General features: G+C 31.1%; 1 protein-coding gene across 1 annotated transcript; it reads left to right on the top strand.

Annotated features, from left to right (window-relative positions):
• The first annotated feature begins 15,538 nt into the window (after positions 1 to 15,538).
• On the top strand, positions 15,539 to 19,378 carry LOC129916128 (uncharacterized). The gene is made up of 5 exons (XM_055995920.1): positions 15,539 to 15,603; positions 15,666 to 15,804; positions 15,860 to 15,945; positions 18,550 to 18,703; positions 19,005 to 19,378. The coding sequence occupies exons 1-5, from the start codon at positions 15,583 to 15,585 to the stop codon at positions 19,367 to 19,369; spliced, it is 765 nt and encodes a 254-aa protein (XP_055851895.1). The 5' UTR covers positions 15,539 to 15,582; the 3' UTR covers positions 19,370 to 19,378.
• Positions 19,379 to 21,375: the final 1,997 nt, after the last annotated feature.

Raw genomic sequence — 21,375 nt, forward strand, 5'->3', positions numbered from 1 at the left:
AAAATTAAAAACTAAATTCATTTATCCAGTCTTTTTTACACATTTTTTTGAAGCTTGACATCATTAACTATTTGAGCATTAAATTTAAAAGGCCTTTTAGATAAAAAGCCAAATTTCACTTTTTAAGAGGGATATTCAGAACAAATGAAGGTTTTAAAGGTTTTATGTGCTCTCCGCTAGCGTTAAATATCATTTCATTTTATTATTTTATTATTTTGTTTGAAAGCTTGAGCGTCTATTGAGTTAAGCAATAAAAAAGCTAAAATATGGAAAATGAATAGTCAACAATATTTGTCGAAAGTGTACGATGAGAGTGGCGGAATGTTCAAAAATTAATTAATGACGAGGACGACTGAATAGCTTTGTAGTTTTTTATTGATGATTTTGGAAGAAATTATTGAGCAGTCAAGCCTTTAAATAATAAGAACAAGTTTAAAATTTGTTGATTAAATTTTAATATGCACCAGATTCAACATTGAAATATACCTGAGAACACACTCTGCAATTGAAAATACTTCTCTGCAATATTATAGTAGCTGCTCAAAGAGATTAATTGCATAAACGACCCCACACAAATTCTTACCTCCGGAATCCATCTAATTGAAATCCAGAAACGAAGGAAGCAAGAAAGAGAAGAAGGAAAGCCTTACTGAAATTTCAAATATCCTGCAAATCCATTCCTAGCTATTTCTTGCAGGTGCTGTTTTTAGCCGCACCAAAGCACTGCCAATGAATATTAGTGGCGTAGCTCGGTTCGCACATACCTTTCTATTCGGAAAAAAAAGGAGAAGATAAAATTGCATCTAAAAACACCTGCATCAGCTGCTTCCTTTCTAGCCAGCCTTCCAGACGGTGCTGCAGTGATCCATCAGTAGTCAGGTAAAAAGTCGTACGTTTCAACGCCTTCTTTGGAATTCTCACACATCTTTCGGTGAATTGGTTTCATTGCGGCTACTGTTGATGCTTCTGCAGCAAGGAACTGAAGTTGCAACTCTGTGTTCTACCACCCGATTCTCACCACTTTCATCTTCTCTGTGTGATTCCTCATGCCGTCTGCCTTTTGGCCACATTTCAGTAGAAACAGTGGTGTATGAGGAACATTGGGTGAATCAATAGAATCTCTTCTGCTTGCGTGGATAAGAAGAAGAAAAATGGTTTTGCACATCCTTTCACGAATGAAATGCTTTCGGTACGTGACATCGATTAGGTTCGAATTTACATCTTATTCGAAGTAAGAAGCAACGACAACTCCGTTCTCTTCGTTGTCAACTTGTCGACGCACCCCAGAATAGAAGAAAATTCCCCAGCATAAATGTTACCTTGTGTAGGAATGCAGAATGTGTTCCTTTATCAAATTGGCGGCTTATATTGCTTAGATCTGTGTAATAAGTGTATATATCTTGGAGGTAATTTAAAGTTGAAAACTCCTGACAGCACCATCCGTTTGCCAATCAATTGCTTTTCTTTTATTCTTATGGAAGATCCACCTTAACGACGTTTTGGTAAGATATGTGGAATGCTAATTTGTCTTTCAGAAGATATGAGGTAGAGTTCTCCGATGACAGTATCGGTATAAATGGATATACCTAGGTAGCTGAAATTTCCTATTTCATTTGTCATGGTAATAGACGATGTCGTCGGTGAAATAAATGAGACCAAAATAGACGAAGTTGTTTCTGTGTTCATCAGAAAAGAGACATTAATATCTTGAAATTAAATAAATATATAATAATAACTGTAACCAACAATTGAAATCATTAAAATAATATACATAATACATAGTTGTACCAAGTTTAAACTTTTTTTTTATCATAAATACAACTTTTATGCTTAAATTATAGGCGAATAAAAAAATCTGAATCCGGATAAAGTATTTAAATGCTAATTTTTGTTTAAATTGAAAATAAAATACACACTTTTATGTTTTAGTTTACTTGTAGATTTTAAGAGCAGCCTCTATATAAATTGTAAAGAAATTTTGTTGATGTTAGGGAAGAGCCGACGTTTAGCCATTTTTTTTAACATTTTTTTTTTCTTTTTGTTATTTAAGAAAATTTAAAGCGCAGTTTTATTGCAATGCTTTGAATATTGAGCCTGAACAGTTTAGTCAAAATCGTTAGAGCCGTTTTCGAGATATTTCGTATAACTTGAAAAAATTGTATGTAGGTAAGGTACAATTTCTAAGCGACATATAAAAAAAATCATCCACCCATTTAGGCTGTGGAAATGTGTACAGATGGACGCATAAACGCACAGACGTACGCACGGACGGAATTGCGAGACTCACTTTTTCGGACATCTCAATCATCGTATTATTGGTTTTGATTAAAACCTCAAATTTTTTTTCTACTAAAAACCAAAAGGTACTTGACGTATAGAGCAAGTAAAAACTGCAGCAGTATAACAATTCTAGATTTCACTTCACCTAAAAAACGAAATGTCTTTAAGTGTCATAAAAAGCATATTTGTTTGTTATTCTTTCAGTAAACTTAGAGTTCTTTGATAAGTAGGTACCTTTACCTGTTTTCAGGAATATAAAAAAATATCATAACACAGTAAGTATTCATAAAAAAACATCTTAAATCATCATTATACTATTTGGTAACTACGGCGTATACACGTATTTTTTTTTTTTTTTGTCATAATAATTGAATAACTAAAAGCTTATAAAAATTGGGGTGCAATAATTAGGGTCGATAATTAAATACACCCTAACCTACAAATGTAAATTCAAAATTACATAACTCTGGTGCCGTATTGTTTTTTTTTTTTTGTAAAATTAAGATCTATAGGTAACTTTTTTCAAGAATTTTGTTCAAGGAAAAAAAATATATAGGAGTTGAAAGCCGATTTTCAATCGTTTAATCGGTAGAAGCAATGTTTTCTTAATTTAACTTCAAACACAAAAAAAAAATTCGAACAGAACGGCAAAATCTAAAAATTTAGATAAAGGTGCATTTCAGCATTTTGAAAAAACTAAATTTGATTAAAATTTTTTTGTTTTTTTTTTTGAAAAACCAAACTTTCGCAAATGTGATATTAAATTTTGGTTGGTTTATGTGTTGATAAATATTAAGTTTTAAAAAGTAAAAAGAAAAGTAGACCTAAAAAATCCTGGTACCTACAAGCAAATGCAAAAATACCAGCATTCAGTTGACCTCAGAAATTGAACAATACAAAACCGGGAGGCTTGCCGCCGATTTCTGAGGTCAACCCTATCGAACAAATACGTGAGATAGTTATTATCCCTCGACATCGAAATCATAACTGCGCCGAGAAAAGGAAGGAGAGGATGTGTTGATAAATATTTACTATAATATGGCATACCAACTCGACGAAATCCATCATAATTTTGTTTTTAATTCCTTAAGCTTGATTCCGATTTGTATTTGTAATATAAAAAATTGCCAAAATTCAACTTCTTGAAATTAAACTTAAATCGAATAGAGTTGATTCTTAATTCCACAAGCAAAATTAAAAATAAATACAAAGTGGAACAATATCCAAGACCTATCCATTTCTCATAGGTAAGTAGTCCTTATCTCTATTTTTAATTGATTTGTAATTCATGATTATCATTTAATTCACTCTATGAAAATATACCTGCAATCTTTAACCGTTTCCATTTTATAGATACCAACTATATTATAATTACATCTGATGCATTATCTTTTTTTTCTGTGACTTCATTGTCTTTTTTCAAGTAGCTCTCTAGATACTTGATACGTGCGTCGTTATTATGCGTATACATTGCAACTGCACGTGTAAGTAATAAAATAATATTCCTTGCAAGAGTGTTTTATTTATTCTGAAAGGACAATTCATCGACCATCGGAAGGAAGTAGAAAAATATACAGTATAGCCTCGTAATGCACTTTTCGTGTTTAACTTTAAAGTGGTATTTACGGCCGAGTGTATCACGTAAACATTTTATGGTTCACATGCATAAAAGTCTACGTGTGTAAAGAGATTTTTTTCTTTTATTTACGTAGGTATATATACTCGTATAGTATACGAAATCACCGACGACGTATAGTTGCATGCTTGCAAACTTTATATCTTGAGTGTTTCATTCAATTATCTGAGTTTCTTTTGAAGGATAATTGTATTTTTATGTGCGCAATTCTTCTATTTGACCACATAAGAGCACTATGCTAATGGGGACATATTTAGCCTGGAGCAAATAGCAAGACTTCATCTTACAGTATCAAGTCAAATGCGATTTCATTATTTATAGAGTTTGTCATGGTTAAAGAAATACAATTCAGAAGAAGAGTAATATTTGACATTTAATTAAAGTGAAATAATTATTTTTTTTTGAAATTGTTACCGATATTATTTCATGTTAAACATGAAACAAGAAAGTCGTTATAAAGGTATGGAAAAAGCATATTAAACCTAATTAAACGAGACCAGGCAGCAAATTCTAAACGATTTCCATTAGAAATCTGTGCATACTTGCATTTTTAGGAGTAAAATTTTAAAACTTACATATTAGGGTGCTTCTTAAAAATTAATGGGACACCCTGCCACAATTCAAAGTTTCTGAGTCATTTTTTTTTCTAATTTTAAAATTTCTAATCAGAATTAAATACTTTATATTAAATCTTTAGCTGTTTTGAATGTTAAAAATGACGTTTAATTTTGAATAATTGAAAAATTAAATATTTTTATCTGATTGCTTATGAGCCTTATATCTTTATTCGTCAGACAGTTAAGTTACTGTTAATTAGAACATTAAAAAATCGGGTCTTAAGAGTACTTTGTATTGTTTTCCCTACTATTAATCATTGAAAAAAAAATTGTTGAAATTGATCATTTCATTTTTTTTTTACTTAAATCTTTAGTGAATGGTAGCGACCCCTAAATTTTAATATTAAAATCGGAAAAAAAATACCATATACTATGCTTATATGGAAGAACATAGTGCAGGGGTGTCTCATTAAAAAATCGAAAACAAATTTTTTTCGGCCATATAAGAAGCACTCTAACACCTATGTATATGAAAAAAATTTTTTAAACATAAATGTTATTACCTATGTCTGAGTAAAAATTAACGTCTTAAATGACTTTAAGGTCCAAAAAGGGTACATAAGCAATTTGATTCCTTTTACAAACATGCATTTTTACAAAAAAAAAAAATCAAAATCGCTACAACATCTTAAACCAAATTTCAAAAAATGTCAATTTCCAGTTTTCGAAAATTTTATTTTTGAAACAAAAAATTAAAGTGTATTTTACCCAAAAATTATTTTTTTTTTCAAAATTTTAATTTTGATTTATATAAGAACCATATAGTCCGGGCGGCCACTGCAGAAACGCTCAACTCATCGAGCTAAAGAAAATTTCAAATGGGAAGTGAAAGAGGGCTATTTGTAGTTACGAAAACCACAGGTCTTCCCGTTCGCATCCTGGCACGATTGGTGTGGTAAAGTGCATTGTGCATCTCATAGAGTTAAAAGACAATATTGGTGTCAAATTAAAGGTTATATTGTCAGCTATCAAAATTCAGAGGTCTTCCGGGCGAAAGTCTGGCAGTTTTGCCATGCAGCCCGTTTTAAGGTTAGAAGCGATGAAAGTGAGTTTTTTCATAAAGTCTTGTTTTTTGGTATTTTGGTGGATGAGTTAAGGAGTTTTTTCACTATAAAATAAAAATATGAGTTATATTAGCATTTAAATATAAAACGATGTTTTGGAAAAAGCTTGATAGATTATTAACAATGACCCAAAGTATATGTAAAACTACGAATAATTCACGAAAAAGTCTCAAATAATACGCTGCGCCCCTTTCAACTTACCGAATTAAAAGGCGAATTTAATTTCAAATTAAAGCTAATAATGTCTTTTTTTGAAAACCAGAGGTCTTCCAAGCCACTTCTTGACATTTCACCCCCCAGCTTGGGTGAACGTTTTAAGTAAAAAACGCTCCTAACCTTAAAACAAACTGCGTGATCTAACTTCCAATTTTTGGCTTGGAAGACCTCTGGTTTTCAAAAAAAGACATTATTAGCTTTAATTTGAAATTAAATTCGACTTTTAATTCGGTAAGTTGAAAGGGGCGCAGCGTATTATTTGAGACTTTTTCGTGAATTATTCGTAGTTTTACATATACTTTGGGTCATTGTTAATAATCTATTAAGCTTTTTCCAAAACATCGTTTTATATTTAAATGCTAATATAACTCATATTTTTATTTTATAGTGAAAAAACTCCTTAACTCATACACCAAAATACCAAAAAACAAGACTTTATGAAAAAACTCACTTTCATCGCTTCTAACCTTAAAACGGGCTGCATGACAAAACTGCCAGACTTTCGCCCGGAAGACCTCTGAATTTTGATAGCTGACAATATCACCTTTAATTTGACACCAATATTGTCTTTTAACTCTATGAGATGCACAATGCACTTTACCACACCAATCGTGCCAGGATGCGAACGGGAAGACCTGTGGTTTTCGTAACTACTAATAGCCCTCTTTCACTTCCCATTTGAAATTTTCTTTAGCTCGATGAGTTGAGCGTTTCTGCAGTGGCCGCCCGCTCTAATATATTTTAATTTAAAAAAATTCGTTGAAATTAAACAATTCGTTTGGCAGAAAATAAGATTTAAAAAACAGTTCTATGGATTTATGAAAAAAAAAACTTTTTTCATGAAGACCTTGCCTAAAAAAGAATACCTACATTTTTTTATCTAAATCGTATGAACAGTTGTTGAGAATATTAATTTTTTCCAAATGGATTTGCCCAGCCGTTTAGGCTCTAACTCCTTTAAGAGACCGGCAGACATCTGACAGACAGACAGACGGAGTTTCGAGACCCACTTTACGCATTCTCTTGCATGGTTATGTAATGTTTGATTGTTATTTCAACTTTTTTTTTTACCTTCATACAAATTTTAATTATTTGACTTTTAAAAATACGATTAACTTTTCACATGAACGATAACGATTTGATGAATAATCATTTTTATCAAAAAAAAAACAAAACCGACTTCCATGGATCAAAACTGGGTTTTATGGTTTTTCTCATAGTTTCTATAGCCAGAACTGAACGAAATTGAAATTGGACCACACTGCAGGCACCAGCTTTATATGTTTTGTTTATGTTTTTTACCTCATAACTTTTGACAAAGTGAACCAATTTTGATAATTCTTTTTGTATTGGAAAGCTGATGCCTGCTGACGAATGTCAATTTCGTTTAGTTATTACTATAAAAACTATGAGGAAAACCATAAAACCCAGTTTTGATCCATGGAAGTCGGTTTTGTTTTTTGGTAAAAATGATTATTGACTATTATTAATTTATAATACTATTATCATTTTATTATGCTAGCAAGTAGAGGGAACCATGTTATAATATAGAAACACTATAAACGGCAAAGTTTCTAAAAAGGACATAATAACTAAATCAATCTATGTATACGCATTGTACTAAACTTCTTCTGTATACTATTAATTCATTCATTATCATCAATCACATAGCGGAAGTAAGGTAATGAGAAAAAAAAATAAAAATTAAATAACATAGACACCTGCGACTTAACCTATATATACCTATCTGGTATTTCCCTGCGATTTGGATAGGTTCAAAATTACAACTCAACTCCATTTATTTATTTCATATTGCCAAACACAAAATACTTTTGCTCAAAGTAAGCCTATCACTTTTCTTCAAATGTATAAGTATGTATGTAATTGTAATTTATACAAAAGTTATTTATTCATAAATTTCTCTTGAGCTTTGTAAACCTCTAAATCCACCCTAATATCCACACGAGCCTTCTCAAAAAAAAATATCAATTCAACAAACAACAACATCATCATCTTCCAACAAAAATCCACACGAACAAATTCCATTACACAAAAAGTTCTATTTTTCTATATTTCTTTCAATTTCGATTCAATCCTACAATCAATTGTGAATTTATTTTGCATTGAATTATTACTACCCCGCTTAGTCTGCAGCTTGGATCTACTGCAAGGATATGGCAATGCTCCTGAGCACTGAGCAGCAATTTAATCTCAATTTCGTTCTTAAATTCGAGAAAAACACCTCCAGGATATTTGATTTGATTTTCTGTATTTTTTTTTTTTTTTGTTCGTTTGTATTATTTGGTAAAAACATGTAGGATGTAGGTTGTAGGAATTTCCATCTATTGGTTGAGTAAGCGGAATCTAAGAGATTATTCTGCTCCCTGAGTAAGAATGTTTGGAATATGCATCCAAATCAGACAGAGAGGAACAATCAAATTATCGAAGAATGAAACTTGGCTCAGGAGTCAGGAAGGAGCTACTTATGTAGTATATATACCTATTTGTATACCTGCTGCCTGTCTCTCGACTGCTTGTTCATTCTGCTTATAGAATACCTACATAGTGGATCTGGATGTGCGATGTCTGTTTGCCATTTCATATCAATAATGAAAGTATCTGACAGATGTTATTCAAGTCAAATGGAATTATAGAGAAATTTCGACTGTCTGGATGCCAGAGAGAGTTGGCGTTGGCAGCATCATTGTTGAAGCAATAAGAGGCATGTAAAGTGTTTTAAGTTGCAAGGTGTGAGGGGATCACCACCATCAACCGCCTTAAGTTCACTGGCTGTTTACGTTTTGACTGAAAATAATATGACTTCCGCCATTTTGAGAAGGACATCACATAAGAATGTGTGTAAACACATTAAATATTGAGAATCACTTCGAATAAATTGAAAAAAAAGTCAGAACTTTAAAAAACAGATGAACTTAAGACAACGTTGTTTGTTTGAAAAAGATTGAAGGAAGTTGTACCTACGAGTAGGCAAAACTAGATATAATAAAAAAATGGAATTAGAAAAAAATATTTGTTAGACCCCCGCACGCTACAGACTTTCTATCGGCCGATATTTTAGTCGGGTTTGGCTCATAGTGTGCGCACAGGCAGCCGACCAAATATACCTACAATTTTGTTTTTTCTATGTTTTTTTATATACAAATTTTAAAACCAAACGGCCTCTTAGAATTCAAAGCGATTTTATGCTGGTAAAAAATTTAAATATAAGATTAATTTATCAATGAAATGGCATAGTTTGGAAAAAAAAAATTACTTAGTTTTATTCGAGAAAATAGAAATATAGTTCGTTCCAAAAAGCGTATGTCCAGCACTTTTTTTTATTTTTAAAGTTGATATCTTTGTAATGTTTACAGCTGTAAGAAGCTAGAAAGTGTAGATTCAATAGAGACAAGAAAAAAATCTGCCTCGTTTAGCTGGCAGGGACAGTTAAAAAAGACAACGCTCACACCTATAATAACGTGTTGTATTTTTTGTAAAGTCAAAAACCTCATCTTTTATTTGGTTTTTAAATAAAGCTTTTTTAATTCAATTAAAAAAAAAAAAAAAAAAAAAAAAAAATGTTGTCTCTAAGCAGATTGCATATCAGCCTCTGTAATAGGTGTCTTAACAGGACACTGTCTCATAGGTAGACACGCCATAAGACTTGGCGTAATCTCTAACGACTTCTGTAGAAGTTGCCTTGATGAGGAAGAAGAAGAAACAATCCAACATCTTCTCTGCTCATGTCCTGCCCTTTCCAGTAGACGTAAAAAATACCTGGAAAAATATTTCTTAGAAGATACCAGTGAACTAATCAATACTGACATCTTCAACCTTCACCGCTTTATTAAAAGCTCCAACTGGTTTAATTAGTGAGGAATTTCCTCACAAAATCATGGTATCACAACGGACCAATAAATGGTCTAAGTGTGTCAGTTGTTTTCCTGACAGCCAATTCTACCTAACCTAATTCAATTAAAAAGTTCAAGTGACTTGAACTCCATATGCGTTTCGCCCATGGAGTTGAGGTCACTTGAACTTCTTAATTGGATTATATTCAATCACTCCGCTTAAAAATAAAAATAATTTTCATTATTTTTTTTTTACTTTGTTTAAAGCTTTTTTTTAAGACACAGTTTTTGAAAAATTAATTTTGAAAATCAAAATTTTGAAAAAAAAATTTAAACTACATATTTTATAAAATTTCGAAGTTAATTATGTTTTCAAAATTCTATGCTCTACTTGTCTTTAAACAAAAGCAGAGAACCGTAAATGTCTGGTCGTTTTTGAGAAACTAATAAAATACCAAAACTACCTATTTTTAGAAACCTCTTTATTTTTTGGCTGGACTTGGTTGGTAATTATTTTTTAAATATTCAGACTTAAATGACAATACAATGAAGTGACACATTAATGAATTGAACTGTGAATTTTTCTTACTAGTATGTCTGGTGTGCCCGCCTTTAGACAGTAAAAATGCAAGCAAGTACATGCGACCTAGCATTTAGATTATTTTTAAAAATATGTAGAATTTCAATCAAAAACGACTTTGCGATTTTGTTAAAACGTACAATTCTATTACAAATTTTGAATGCAATTTCTATGCATATACCTACATTTTCTGGCCATTTGCACTAAAGTGTTTTTTTTTTGTGATTTTTTTTTTCGAGATATAGTTATTCTTCATATATCTCAACGTCCAATTTAACAAGTTATTGCATTCAATAAAATTAATTCTTTGTTAAGGTGGTGCGCTCAGTCGGAGATCAACTTCAACCAACTTGATGTGCGTAACAGGAGACAGCTAGCTAGGGGCCGAGCTGCCAGAATTGTTTCTTGATCCACTCTGAACTGTGGGCGCCACCAAGTAAGTAAGTTTTAAAATCACCCAAGTACTTTTGAAGCCTATTGTTTATCCATTATACCCATTGGAAATAAATGTTTTTGGCGATGGAGTTATCATAAAAAAAACGTGTGTGTACTATGTAGATACACACGATTGAAGTAATACTTCTCAATCACATGCTTCATGCATTTGCCACATGCCATACGTAACAAGATGGAACTTGCCACATGCAACTTTCCACATGCAACTTGGCACATGCAACTTGCGACATGAAATATGCAACTTGCCACGAGTTGTGTGTTTTTTTGCCATACTGCGGCGTACTGCATTTTAAAATACTAAAGTACTGCCAACTCTAAAGCCTGGTACGCTGCTCGCGCTAAATTTTAGCCGAGATAAAATTCCCATACAAGTTATCGATAATTTGTATGGGATCCATTTTAGCTCAGATAAAATTTTTCGATAATTTATATGGGAGCCAAAATTTAGCGTGAGCTGAGTACCAGGCTTAAAGGTAAAACGACAGTCCCAATTGTCGATTGCGTCATAATCCCTTTGACATTCTTGTCAAAAAGTAAATTTTCATACCCACCGTCCCATAAGTATAACTTCAAAAATAAAATAATATACAATTTAAATTCATTAGCGCAATTTTTCAAACATTTAAACCCTACTCTAAATCTTCTTTAAAACGGAGGTCGGATCTAAAAACAAAATTTAAAACGAGAGTCCACTCTTTGATATTTTCGAACGATTTAAAGTATACTTTATTGTTAAACAGGTCGTCTAACTTTAAAAGCAGCAAAACGCTGGTTTATCTTTTTAAAATATGCTTTTATTTGTTAATGTTTGTCAATGAAGAGCAATACAAGTAAAGAAAATTGGATTAAGGAGTTAAAAATATTCTTTAAACAATTTATCCAATATGCGATTGGTCATTTGAAGCCAAGGCCAGTGTTTTTTATTTAAGTTTCAATTTTAATTTTATTGTAGTAATACTTGATAAAAACAAAAAATAAAAATCATATACTTTTTTTTAAAAAATTTTACTATGAAAATTGTTTATTTTGGTTGTTTTTTTTTTTTTTTTGTAAGGGTTCGTTTGACATACTTTTCTGTCAAATTTAGGTGTGTTCAACTACAAATTAGTTAAAAGAGTTGTTTAAACTGTTTGAAAATGAGAACAAGTTAGACAAGGATCTAGAATTTAACGAGTGCTTTAATAGAGTAGGCTTTATTGCTTAGACGAGTGCTGACTGAAAATTTGTGCCATTTACTCGAAATCTGAATCTTAACCCCTTGTAACCCAAGATCGCAAATTTTAAAATGAATAATGTCAATCGACTTGCCTTTAGCTATAATAAAACACGTATTTTTAAAAAATTCAATATCTTTATTATTTACTTAGTTATTTCGAAATTTATGCAGTAAAAAAAAAAGTTTAAATAATTTATTTTTGTATATAAATGCGAAAATTCAAACAAACAACTATCTAATATTTATTTTTAGTCGCATTCCTAAAATCCAAAAATAAAACCCCGTTAGATTATGCACGAAAAATGTTTTTTCTGAATTTCGTAGTTTTTACACTTTGCTTGTTTTCAAAAAAAGCCGAACTTTCAACATTAACTGCCTATTAAAAACTATTGGTGCCATTTATTACAAATATTTTGTACTATTTCGATGAAGCAATATCTTAAAAATATGTTATAAGCTTTAAAAGAATGAAAATATAGTTTTTGCAATTTTTGTGGAATCTTTGTTGGTTTGTAACAGATATGTGCCCTTAATTATGAAAGTGGACTAAGTCACTCCTAAAAATGGCATCAAATCTAGCTAGTTATTATTTAAGGGGTAAAGTTTATTTGAACGCGAAATTGCAGCAAATAAACTTCTTTATTGCTCCTCTAGTGATTTCATAAAAGAAATATAATTAAATCGTTATAAGAAAATTATTATAGGTTTTTCTTTAAACATTGCAAAAAGTGACTTACTCCACTTTCTTAATCAAGGGCACATATGTCACATGGGGCTACAAGGGGTTTAGAGATGTTTTCGAGAAAATGGCAATAAGTTGGAAATGATATATAGGGATATACGTCCTAAATCAACGGTGAACGCTTTGGCCTACACTCATGTCAATGTGTTGCGATTTGAAAACTACATCTTTGCAATTAAATTAAGAAAGATTCAACAAAATCCAATAAAATTCCATAGAATAAATTTTAAACTTTTTAATACCTAAACAATCTTATCAGATCGTTTTTCAAAATTTTAACTTACGACCAACATTAACAAAATTGATTTCTCCAAGTTTTTTGACCATAACTTTTCGTTTGTTTTCTGTGCTAGTCATTACCATAACTCCCTGTGGCAATGTGGACGTAATTTTTACGCTAAAAACTTTTTCTAAAACAATTATTTTTCTATCGAAACTAATACTTCTTTCCTTTCGATATTATTGCGATGAGGATGCAAAATTTAAATAAAACACCACAACAACAATGGATGAAGATTCCCTTAGGGCAACTAATAGGACTTTCGTTGGCAGGAACTATTTAATACAGGGGACACAGTTCTCCTTATTTCAGCAGCAGCATCAGAATTTTTAATCCGGTATTTCGCAAATAATCCTTTTATATTTTTTTTTTTTTGTATTTTATACTTTCTCTCGTTTACATTCTGGCTCCTTGTACGATGATAGTTTTTGATGAAGATATTTTATAAAGTATAGTTTCTGCATTTTGCTGCACACTAGAAAATAGAAGAAGACAGAGCAATAAAGATGAATGGATAAAGCAGTATATAGCACCATCCTTTCTCGAATGAACAACTTAATTCAAAGAGGCTACTTTTTCTTAGTGTGGTACACTTTTACTTGCGTGCGCTCCTGTCATTCGTAGGGAAAAAAACTTAGAAAATTGGAAGGCAGCCAGAGATAAGTCTTCAAAGGTTATTATATAGATAATATCTTACAATTAAGGAGAAAGAAAGGATTTTCTCGAAAAAGCCGTTTAATTATAATCCCGGAATCATTCAAGTGCAAGCGAGAATGCTTAAGATGCACAATATTTTCATCGTGTCTATCTAAGTAACAGGGCAGATATAAATTCTTAGAATTAGAGTATCACTTTAAGAATACAAACTAAGAAGGAACGAATATTGTTCTTTGCAGAGAAGGTGTTCGATGACGCATGCAGCAACATAGATACTGTAACAATGAAAATGCATAATGCAAGATGGCTTACAGTCGAATTCAATTAGAATCAAAATGTGAACGTCAAAGCATCTGGAAGATTCTGCAATCCTTTATCTTTTTAATTACATTTGTGTCGCTTTTATTGTACTGTTGTTGTTCTAGAAGAAAACAATAATCGCTTAGAAATAAAACGACTTATCATGGTTTATTATCATAACTATAAATTACTATCATAATTATAAATTACTATCATAATTATTAATTATTGTCATAATTAACCATGATTTCGAATGTTTTTGTTTGTACGACACCAACGCATTCAGCAGAAGAAGTAACACCTCAATCAAATGGATATTTAATGACCTCTAATCGCATGACTTTGATTGAGAAAAATACTTGACATTTTTTGACAATTTTTTTCCATTTTTGTTTAAATAGTTTGAAAAATAATTTGTTGATGTTAGAGTGGTTTGCGATGAATTGCAGTACCTCGAAAATGGTATATGGGGTCTTTCCCGTTTTTTTTTTTATAACAATATGAATAAAAAAGTTTTATTATGGTTTTTTTTTTTGTGTTTGAAGTTTTGAAAAAGAATGATAAAATTGGAACAAAATTTAGAATTATAAAAATTGCAGACAACTTGTAAAAGCTGGTGTTTTATAATGAAATATATTATTCTGAAAGACATACCTACAAAAAACACAACTTTGTAAAGAAGGCTCATAAACTGTAGTAGAATTTGTTCAAAAAGTTGAAAAAATCAATCAAGAAAGACAAATGTTAATCATTTTCCCTCGAGGCGCCATCAATAGGTAGAGTGACCATGTATAGATATTTAACTGAAAAGCCGGCATCGTGGGTTCTTTCCATCTTAACTGAAGCTACCTCTGATGCCGGCCGGTGCGATAACATGAAACAATTTTCAAATATGTCTTCACCTCTGTGTTGTGTTACGTACTCGTAGTTCTCTGTTATATGTTCTTCTGTTGTTCTTTCTCTACTTTGTCTTTCTGTGTTGTTTTAATGTCTTCCGTTGTATCAACCAATGAACTTAGTTTCTAGCTCGCTACAGTGATTCTAGGCCGTAAAATTTATTTTCGGACTAGATAATGTAAATGTAAAAGTGATAGATTTCAGTTATCTATTGAAACAAAGAAAAAATATTTCGACGTCATAAATGGAAATATTGGCCCTCAAAAACTTGTCGCAATTTTAATCTGTAATACTCTTCATCACTTCGTATTTGTTGAGTATTTATTTTTCTCACTTAATTTCATAACGAAATCAGTGGGTAATATTTTGGACATTCTTTTTTCTTTTCAAGGGTAAAAGTCAATAAATCAATTTGGTACCTATGTATACATAAAAACAAGCCGTTTTTGAACAAAAAGATATCCTTAATGAATGTGCAACAGGAAAACCACGTTGACCCATCGAACTTACATACATATTTACCATTCAATTTCATATAGATCTACAATATAAAATGACAAATCTAACAATGCAATTCATTGTCAATAGTTCACCGAAATCAAAGCATATCTAATGGGTTTTCTGTGTTCAATCCTATCACATGTGATCAATCTATATTACGTATGCTTAACAAAAAAAAACAAAAAAAACACGCTATTCAACCAACGCCAATACAATAGTTTTTTATTCATTCGAAATGCTTTGGATGGAAACGTTTTGTTTTTATTGTTCAGTTCGTTTGGGTGTGATAATGTCGGCAAGTTTTTCTATAGTAAGCTTTATTTTCAAAATAAAAATGAAAATTACATATTTAAAAATAAATAAATTCTGCAGTTTCAAGCGTTCGTTAAAATTTTAATACTTGCTATTTACGGAACGTCACTTTTTACATCAACAAAAAGTTTTATTGAGAAAAACGAACAGCAAAATCAGGATGTTTTCATTATGAAAGTGGTTGACGAAATTACGGGACGTATGTGTAATATTTTGTTCATAGATCACAATAATGAAAAGCTTTTTTCTTGTAGATCCCGAAACTTATACAATTGTTTTTAATGTATTTTTTGCATTTGATGTAGTTTCCGGTTCATCGGCAATATATGCAGCATTAAAGGTATATTGAAGAAACATTTGCGACAAGAGTGTTTACCTTAAAGTTCGCACAGTGGCTGTTTTAAAAATTAAAAATTGAATATCAAGCATTGCATGATACATAATAGAGAACACGAAACAAGACATGTATCTGCAGCCCCCGTCTGTATGTATGTTTGTCTGTCTGCCAATCCGTGTGTATAATTAGAGAACTTAATATTTTGGATCATGTAATGAAATGGTAATTTCAATGGGTATCAGTGAAAAGTCCACTAAGCACCAAAAATACTATATACCTATACAGTATACAATACTAAGTAGCCAGGCGTGAGGGACAGTTCAAAATTTAAGACATAGATAAAATCTCAGATGAAGATCTCAATTTTAAGTTTGTTAAACAGCGACATTAGAAATGTAAGATGTTATTTGTGGGTGTAGTTTAATAATGAAATCGACTGATTTTGTACCACAGCCATAGCATTGCGTTGCGTTTAAGCAGTTTTTGGACATATGGCTTTGCTTGTGGCTCAGTGCATGCATTCATGTGTAGACATTTTTTAAAGTTGGAATGAAATTAACTTTTTAACAGTTTATTAGACATGGTCGTTGTTAAAAAACATGTAGAGCGGAATTCATAGTCGTTACTCAAGTTAAGATTTTTCTACACTCCAGTAAGTTGAGAAATATTTCAAGCAGTCGCTCAAGGGAATTGAAAATAGGGCTGTCACTTGAGTAAAGAAAAATCTTGTGTTGAGGAAAATTTTTTCTCAAATTCGAAAATTTGACTGATTTGAATTAACTGTCATAAAAAATAAACATTTTTTTTAATAACTCAACTTCGGTTTGATTTGTCGCGATTAAAAAATATTTAGAAATAAATAAATTCAAACAAATATTCGCGATTCATTTATTTTATTATAAAATAAGTACAAATTTCAATTGTTAAATACAAAAAAACAAACTCTCGCAATGACACTTGCGTTTTAATGTCAATTGACTGAAAAAAAACTTAAGCGTTTCCTCAAGTAAAAAGCCTCCTCAGAGGTTTACTTGAGAATAATTTCGACTCCAGTGAAGACTATGAATAAGGATTCACTTGAGCGAGTGCTTAAGATATTTCTCAACTTGAGTGACGACTATGAATTCCGCTCGTAATGTAGCGACCTCATTCTTTTTTGTAATTTTCTCCAGAATTTTTCCATATATTTTCCAACAAATGTACAGCCAAATTTTTTGAATAAAAAATTGCCGTAAGAAAAATAAATTAGGTACTTATTCTTTGCCAATTTTATAGGACAGTTGTGTGTCATAATTACTGGCAAGTTTTTGTTGTAACTACCGTGAAAATAGTTGATTGATGATTTCATCACATTACTTATAGTATATGTATATTAGATTTGGGAGACATTCACTATGCAAAAAAAAAAAACATCAATCAGATAAAATCTCCAAAAAATGTTTGACTCGCAATGGATGAAATCCCCATTGAGAAAGGCATCCAATTGACAATTTCTCATTTAAATAATTATTCACTGGCCCTAATTTGTAAAACACATGTTCTTTTTATTAATATGTATTAAAAATAATCAGTTTCATAGATAGAAGTCATCTTACTTAAAAAAATTATGATTAAAATCTATGTGCACACTATGGCGTATACGTACTTTTTTTAAGATATTTTGTTCGTAGATCTACATATTATCAAATTAATATGTAAATATTTTTAGAAATATACAGCATTTCATAAACAAATACATGTATATTTTTCTACAGAAGAGAAAAAAATGCTTAAAAAAACCTTAGCAAGGCATAACTTCGTTAGATGAACAAACACTCAATAAAACTCGGATATGTTGATATTTTTTTTAAACAGGAAAACCGTCTTTTCAATTAAATTAGAATTGGTTGTGCGAATCAGTAGTAGTCATTGCATTTCGTGTTCATATTAGTTAACAACCATTTATTAAGTGCCAAAGTGCAACTCAAACATTTAGATCGAATTCTAGTACGCAGCTGAAGCGAAACGAAAAATTTTGAAGTCTCCAAAATCAACAGCGAACATGTTAAAGAAAAAATACCATGGGATATTATAGCAAAGTAAAAATAATAAAAAGTACAAATCAAAAAATTCAAGAAAAAACATCAGAAAATAAGTTTTATAGCAAAAACAAAACAAATTTAATTTCGTCCAAGATTTTGCTAGCGAAATTTTGTATGGAAGATTTCGTTTCGCGTCAGCTGCGTACTAGGCTTTTGGCTTTAAAGTTCAACATAATTATGTGAGTAGGTATTTATCTAATTTGTCATTTCATTTCATTCATGGAATCACTCGATGCAATAGGTATAAAAGTATTAATAGAATAATGCATAGATATATTCAAATATAACATCCTTTTTTATAGCCTGTTTTCACTAGAGCCCAAATGAGGCAATTTCCCAAATTATCTCATTTCAAAACGCATAGGAAAAAAATTTAATTTGAACTGACCTAATTTGCGAAATTATCTCATTTGGGTTCTAGTGAAAACAGGCTATTATTTACATTAATATAGGTAATTGTAATTGTGAAACAACAATTCATACATATGTAAATGCATCTTAAGTAGCTATTTCAAATTATTTGCAGCTCCAAAAGATGTTCCTGATTCCTTACATATTTTCACAATTCATATTGTTCTTAACTTCACTTGGAGTTCATGTCATCGCAATGATTATTTTGAAAAAAATTGTTAATCTTGGAATTTTAATTGGAATGACCCTTACCGGAGGATTTTATATCCGTAAGATAAATAATAATGGAATTCAAACAACGTCGAACGATCGTCGAAAACTCAACAACATCGTAAGATCGTACAGCAGTAAATTTAAAACGAGAACTTTACAGCTATTGAAAAAGAAAATTTTAATTAAAAACCTATGTGAACATCAACAACTCTGGAAATATTTGAATTTTTTATGAACGGTTGTAATTAACATGTGTCATCGTTACTTAAAGTTTTACGGCAGTTGAAAGTTTTTGACGTTGCATGAATACCGCTTTTATTTAACTATGTCCATTTTCATTAAACTATTCTTTTTTAGTCTATTTAGGCTATAGTTGGGCTGGAGCAGTTGGTCTTTTTCAAATTATTATTCTTGTGAATTCACAAAAATATAAAGTTCTTTATGGAGAGGATCCATTGGCACCGAGAGAAAAGATAACTATTTTACCCAAGGGACATGAATTAAGCGAAAATAATAAGACCAACTATAAACACTTTCATAACAATCAACCTGGTGATTTTAAACGAAAACGACTTATTGACGACCAACCACAATGGCAATATGGAGGAAAAGTCATTTCTGTTATACCGGTGGATCAACAAGACACTGACGATGTTGAGTTGATTCATTTTAAGAACTGGCATTGGAATGAACTGGTTGGCATGAAAAAAAGTTTCAAATAAATAAAACTATGAGCATAAATGAATAATCGTTTTCCTTTTCACACAAAGAAAAAATAATCGTTTTTCTTTTTTTCCAAAATGACGTACAACTATATCAGTCAGAAGTCCTTACTTTTCTCTTATTTTAGTTAATTAAGTCTTTTATGCTGCTGTTGCGAAACGGGATGAAGTTTTTCTTACTGGTAATCGGCACTTACGCTGGAGATGTTTGATCCTATTACAATTTCAGCATCATGCACATGAACTACGCTGGTTTCTTCGGAAATCAATTCTCTGGCAAGAGCTTTGTTTGACTTCAACCTTCCAACCTGATGAAGTTCTTGAAAAGCATTCTGCTTCTATTGTCAAATCGAGCGTTATAGCCCAGTCGGGATGTACAAAAAATTAAGCTGAAATGGAAATAATTAGACCGTGCAATTTTTTTCATAGGACGGTAGAGGGGATCACTGAGAGCTTAAAACCAGTTTTTCGGGAAAATTGACTTTGTGCTTAAGCCGCCATCTTGGATTAAAGGTAAAACACGTTTTAGTGAATAACTCGGCCATTTTTGATTTTTGACAAAACTATGTATGTAAAACTTGTAGAAAATTTTATTTTCTATAACTTTTATCTTAATAAATTTTTCTATATGACCCATATTTTTCGAGTTAATTTGAAAAAACTATACCCCTACTCAGCTTAAAATGTATACCCGCTTTGATTATAGATTTTAAGGTCAACGCAATATAAATCTAGCTGCAATGTTAGTTTTTGCAAATTCCTGAAATTTTATAAACAAAAGGAACTATCTCAAAATCGGTAAGTGTCGTTTTAAACAGAATTAGTAAATATTATAATTGATGTCTAGCAAGACAATTAAGTCTTTGAATTTTTCAAATCGGCCCATTAATGCCTGAGATATGACCAATTGTTTGTAACTCACTCTTTCTTTTAAGCTTTTATTATAAACAATTGGTCATATCTCAGGCATTAATGAGCCGATTTGATCAAAAATTGATTTTCCCAAAAAAATGTTTAAAATATTCTTTAAAAATCCAAAAATGTGTTTTTTGTATTGTTTATTTTAACGTTTCTGTATAAAAATCAAAAAAACCGTTCTATGGCAGGTACAGTAAATAACGGTACAAAAAATATTTTTTTATTCCAAAAGGAGGCTCTTATGTGTATGACTAAACGAAAACTTTTAATCAAAATCACAAGAGCTGTTTTTGAAAGAAATTAATTTTTCTATTTCCGTTAAATGACAGGTACCGTTAGTTTTGGTCCTCAAATACAAATTTCAATTTGTCCTCTACTGCATCACCCAAAACTATTTGCTGCCAAGTTTGAAGCTAATTACTCCAGTAGTTTAGGCCGTAGCTCGAGAGAAAATCACCACCAGATTTTCATCAAAATATGATTTTTTTCACTCCACTGAGGAGTACACCTCGGATTTACCCTTTTTTCTGGAGTGATAGAGTAAAGTAGAGTAGATTTTGATTTTAAAACTGTTCGGTTGGCACTTTTTTTTTAATATACAAAAACCAAATGTGTATTTGACATTAATTGAGCAAAAATAAGTTCTAAAAAGGTACTTTCATTGGAGAGTACCTTTTTAGACATCAGTCTCTGTCTCTGACCTAAAGTAAAATTGTGTTGTGTGGTGTCTATTTTCGTTCCTTCAATCCACTGAGGAGTCTTTACCCTTTTTTCTGAAGTGATGGTAAATAACTGAAAATTTTATAAATAAGTGTCTTTTTCTATAATGAAGATAGCCTTGTAAAAAATAAAAAACAACAAAGTATTTTGGTTACTAAAGTGCCGGGCTACACATTTGACATTTGAATTTTCACAAACACAAAATAAAAAACAGAATTGAGTGGAATCGACTTGGCCTGTTCCATTCGATTTCAGAATGAGTGAATTCTTGAGTGAAACCAATCGAAAACGACATTAGCTGCGTTCCTTTGGAAATATTTATCTACTTTTTAGTACTTAAAACAACTTTTAAATACTTTTGCTATACT

The sequence above is a fragment of the Episyrphus balteatus genome, chromosome 3, assembly GCF_945859705.1.
Source record: "Episyrphus balteatus chromosome 3, idEpiBalt1.1, whole genome shotgun sequence".
NCBI lineage: Eukaryota > Metazoa > Arthropoda > Insecta > Diptera > Syrphidae > Episyrphus > Episyrphus balteatus.